Source organism: Chrysemys picta, unplaced genomic scaffold, assembly GCF_011386835.1.
Source record: "Chrysemys picta bellii isolate R12L10 unplaced genomic scaffold, ASM1138683v2 scaf1995, whole genome shotgun sequence".
Taxonomy (NCBI): domain Eukaryota; kingdom Metazoa; phylum Chordata; order Testudines; family Emydidae; genus Chrysemys; species Chrysemys picta.
The window spans coordinates 5095-10426 of NW_027054700.1; the positions used below are offsets into that span (position 1 = coordinate 5095).

A 5332-nucleotide genomic window follows, 5' to 3' on the forward strand; every position below is an offset into this window, starting at 1 on the left:
CCAGATGTGCCCCGGTCTCCAGGCTTCAAACCCTGCGGCAAACCTATGCCAGTGAGCAACCCACACGCCCATCGGCGCCGACTCCGTGGGTGCTCCAGGGCTGCAGCACTCACGGAAAATCATTAGTGTTTGGTGCAAAGCCGCGTATCAGCTGTTTCGCTCCCAGTTTGTGCAGCTCCTGCAGCTCCCAGCCGGGCTCCCGCCTCCCCCACTGCAGGCAGGTGAGTCTTTTCAATGTTCAGGGCAGAGGGAGCTGGGCTAGGGGGACAAGTAGGGGAACAGGCAGCTTCTGGGCTGGTCGCAGGGGTCTGGGGGGCATATGGGGGCGTTTCTCGAGGACTGAGCTAGCCATTCTCAGCCTGTCCTGGTGTCTCCCCCAGGGCCCCTGCCCTCCTCCAGCCAGGAGGAACTGGTTGCAGACCCCCTTAGTGCTGGGCCGGGGGGACAAAGGATGTGGCTTCTTTAAGAAACTCTTCTTGCATCTGATGACTAAACTTGGGGTGGGCCCGGTGCCGCACCCCCACCCCGCGCTCCAGCCAGCCGGGTGAATCCAATGACAAGCGGGGCTTCACTGCAGTCCCGGCCTCCGGTGCAGACGAGCAGCCTCCACCTATCACCTCCCGCAGCCCAGACCCGGACGGCTCCTGCATGGCCCCCTCCCACGAGGGCTCTGGGACCTCCCAACCCCGATCCCATTCCCCACGGTTCCGGACCAGGTCCCAGTTTGGATCGGAACCTGGCTGGGGCTCCCCCAACTCTTCCCCGGTGTGTGAGTGTGTGTGTGTGGGGGGGATTATGGGAGTTCGCTATGCACCACGGGTACTTCTAGCTGCATCCTCCCTGACCTATGCCAACCTGCTTTAACCCATCCTCTATGGTACAGGTCGCAGGCATACATGGACCTTATGCTTTAGCTCATCACCATCTATCTAGGTGAAAGGTCCCAAACATATGTATGAGAACTTTGTCTTAGCTCAACATACAGGATGTGGCCTGCAGGTCCCTTGTGTTACAGCCAAAATATTCTCTAATATAAACCTATAAACCAGAGAGCAGCAGCTTCTGGTCAGGCACCTAGCCCAGAAGGCAGCACCACCGCCAGCAGCAGTGGAGAAGGAAGGGTGGCAGGGTATGGTATTGCCACCCTTACTTCTCCGCTACTGCTGGCATCACCACGGCCTTCAGAGCTGGGTTCTTGGCCAATAGCCACCACTCTCCAGCCACCCATCCCTGAAGTCAGTGCTGAAGTAAAGGTGGCAATACCATGACCCTCCTACAATAGCTTTGCTCCCTGACCCTCTTTTGGGTCAGGACCCCCAGGGTTACAACACTGGGAAATTTAAAATATCTGAAACCGTGACATTCAAGATTTTTAAAATGCTATGACTGTGAAATTTCCAAAATGGACTGTGAGTTTCGTAGGGCCCTAGGGATGAGATATATTCTGGAGGCTTAGTACAGGGAGTGGAGCTGGAACTGGTAATATCTCTCAGTAGAGAAGAATGGTCCCACTGAAAACCTTTCTGTGGTTACAACCAGATTTTCTAAAGTGTTCAGTGACCACCATTGGAAGCAGATTTTCAGTACTGCTCAGCTCGCAGTTGTGGTCAGTGTTCGTTCAGAGCGCTGACAGATGTTGTTTGGCTGCATGTGTACCCCTGTGTGTGTACGTCTCAGCTTCTGCAGGTAACCGAGACAACACCCCACGATCGAAGAAATCGACAACCACAGATGAGCTAAGCAACGAAGGCACCCAAGCCCTGGTTTATTGTGGTGAAGCACAATGAGAAGTGTCCTATATGTTACAAGACCCTTCAAATTTGAGCACTCCGATACAATGGAACGGCTGGCTTAATCACTGGATGGACCTACCAGCATCCCCTGGGCCGAACAAGTTGCTTTATTGTAATAATTATTTATACCCTACTACCAATAGGGCTTGTACTGCCCCCTGATGCGTTGCCCTCTGATGAGGTCATGTAGCACCCTCTGATGTCACCTAAGCCTACCCGTCTCCATGTATGGGGTGGTATAACCAAAACATCTCTATTCATCATGTCACGACACCTAGGAGGTCAGCAGGTTCTGGTTCTCTCTCTGGTGTCCGGATGTTCTAGCGCTTGATGTCCCGGGTGCTCCTAGTGCTAAGTACAGGAGCCTGTGATTCCAGCCTAGCGATGTTTGCTTTGCAGCCTCAGCTCCTTTCCTGCCAGTGGCTGTACTTTTCCACACACGCACAGTCTGACCGAGAGGCTGGCGGAGTTATGCTGCACCTGTGAGCAGTGCTTGCTTCTAGCCGCAACTCTTGCTCAGGCTGTAGGCCCCATACTGGGCCCCTTGTTTCAGGCTCTCTTCCTACTACACCAGTTAGGACCCTCATGAAGGTGCCAGATCTGCCCCAGTGCTCAGCATGGAGCAGTTACCATTGAGATCAATGATTCTGGGCTCTGAATTTAAGGCCCTGACTGGCAGCTGAGCACTTTGGAAAATTGGACGACTTGCTGAAGTGCTGAACTAGTAGCTGGTGGGTGGATGCAGAACTGTTTGGAAAATCTGACCGTTAGTGTCTTTTGATGCAACACAAACACATTTGGTGATTCACGGAACTCAAGATAACGACACAGAGAAGTGACTCCTCCATCTTACTCCCATTTATTTATTCAAAATAAAGTCTCCACCTTTACATTCACTGAGAAAAAAAACCTTCCTATCATCCTCCTAAAAGCCTCTTTCACCTCCTTGTTCCTCAGGCTGTAGATCAGGGGGTTCAGCATGGGGATCAACAGGGTATAAAACACAGAGATGATTTTGTCCTGGTCCATGGAGTACTTTGAACTGGGCCGCAAATACATAAAAATGACCGTTCCGTAGAAGATGGTGATGGTCGTCAGGTGGGAGGTGCAGGTGGAGAAGGCTTTGCGCCTGCCCTCCGTGGAGCTGATCCTTAGAATAGCAACCACAATGTACACATAGGAGATGACAATGGTCAGGAGAGTAGATGTTATAATTACAATAGAAAAGGTGAAGTGAACAGTGTCTGTGATGTGGGTGTCAGAGCAGGCCAGTTTCAGGATGGGGGGCACATCACAGAAGAAATGATTGATGATGTTTGATCCACAGAAGGACAAACGGAATATAAATAGAGTCTGAACCGTTGCATTTACCCAGCTGGCTAGGTATGACCCCAGCACCAGCAGCACGCAGAACCGCTTGGACATGATGACGGTGTACAGCAATGGGCTGCAGATGGCTGTGAAGCGATCATACGCCATGACCCCCAACAGGCAGCACTCACAGGACACAGCAATGCAGAAGAAGTAGAACTGCAGAGCGCACCCAGTGAATGTAATTGCTTTGCTCTCCACTGCAAAGGCCATCAGTGTCTGGGGAGCGATGACAGTGGAGTATTCGACATCTAAGAGGGCCAGGTTACTGAGGAAAAAGTACATGGGGGTGTGAAGCCGGGACTCAATCCTGACTAAAGTGACCATCCCGAGATTCCCCACCAGGATGAGCAGGTAGATCAACAGAAACACCACAAAGAGCATGACTCTCAGGGGCTGGTTGTCCGTGAATCCCAACAAGATGAACAGTGGTGTGATTCCCCTTCAACATTTATCCCAGATGTGCTGTTCCCCACAAGGGAGAAAGCGAGCATTACATGGAAAGAAGAGACAAATAAAGGCTGAGTATCAATTCCTTGGGGTCATTCTGATCATATACCATGTGGTTCTCTGGTGAGATCTAACAGAGGTTTAAGACTCTATTATGCGTTTTGAACTAACAGCCATGGGTCTCTTAGCACAGGCGGTAGGAAAAAGAAAGAACTTTCTCCCAGCAGAGAGCTGGCCGGCCACGAAATGTCTGTACCAACTGTGGGCAGATTTGTGGTTCCGCGATTGGATTCCTGAGTCATCTCAGGACCCATATGTAAATCCGTGATAGAGATCAGCCTCGAATCGAGGGATGGCCAATGAATGATCGGGCGGTAGAGGCTTATATTCTACTAGATAGCAAAAAGAATGAGGAGTACTTGTGGCACCTTATAGACGAACACATTTATTTGAGCTAAGGTGCCACAAGTACTCCTTGTTCTTTTTGCTGATGCAGACTAACATGGCTACCCCTCTGAAACCATTCTACTAGGTCAGGGGTCGGCAACCTTTCAGAAGTGGTGTGCTGAGTCTTCATTTATTCACTCTAATTTAAGGGTCCGCGTGCCAGTAATACATGTTAACGTTTTTAGAAGGTATCTTTCTATAAATCTATAATATATAACTAAACTATTGTTGTATGTAAAATAAATGTGGTTTTTAAAATGTTTAAGAAGCTTCATTTAAAATTAAATTAAAATGCAGAGCCCCCCGGACCGGTGGCCAGGACCTGGGCAGTGTGAGTGCCACTGAAAATCAGCTCGCGTGCCGCCTTCGGCACACGGGCCATAGGTTGCCTACCCCTGTACTAGAGAGAAGTCCCATATTCAGTGCTGACTGCCAAGAGCTCACCGAGTGCTGTTTCATTACAATATAATGTATTATGACTAGATTCACATACAGTTACCCAGATTGATTAATTCCACCCCTGGCCAGTGGTACTCTGTGCACAGCAAGCTATTAAGGTGAGGATATAGGACATAGGTGCTTGTCCACTTCCTTTTATGGGGCCAGGCTAGTAGTTTCATACAATAAGGTACGTGGCAGGCAGGCAGAATTGTAGGAAAGGGATCCGTAGTCACCATACTGAGTTGCCAGAGTGACTCGATGAGCTTCTAGAGTATGTGTACCAGTAGCCTGGCCCCTTGTTTGTACTTCAGAGCGTCTGATGTCACACACAATTAACTCCCTCCTAAAATTTTACCCTATTTCTCCTGTTCCACTCCTTATACCGGGGGCCCGACCTATCAGGCTATAGAATCATTCTCAAACTCTTTTTGGCCAATTGTCCGTTTAAGTATTTGTACGCAGTGGAACAGCTTCATTCGGAGAGACTGGAGGAGCCCTGATCAGAATACCCCATAGCCCAGTGGTTGGAGCACTCTCTAAAGAGATGAGAGACCAACGTTTAAAGGTTTTCTCCCCACAAAACTGGGGGGGGAGGGATTGAACTTGGGTCTCCCACACCCTGGATGACTGCTCTTACCACCAGAATAAAAGTTAGAAGGTTGGTGATGCCAGCATGAGCACCAACACTTCCTTCCCTTGCATTTCTCAAAAGAAGCAACTTAGGTGCCGGTCTACAGGACTGTCCTCCTGGCCATTGATCACAAGCAGTCGGGACTCAGGTGCTGAACTCCTGAGGGACAGCGCTTAGGGCATTCTCCCATTGGCGAGCC

The 5332-nt window shown here is 50.1% G+C and overlaps 1 protein-coding gene across 1 annotated transcript; it reads right to left on the reverse strand.

The window, feature by feature from the left end:
- Positions 1–2703: 2703 nt before the first annotated feature.
- LOC135980149 (olfactory receptor 5AR1-like) lies at positions 2704–3606 on the reverse strand (the record flags this gene model as incomplete). The annotated part of the gene is made up of 1 exon (XM_065580213.1): positions 2704–3606. A coding segment is annotated over one exon (903 nt), but the record flags the coding sequence as incomplete, so codon positions are not given.
- Positions 3607–5332: the final 1726 nt, after the last annotated feature.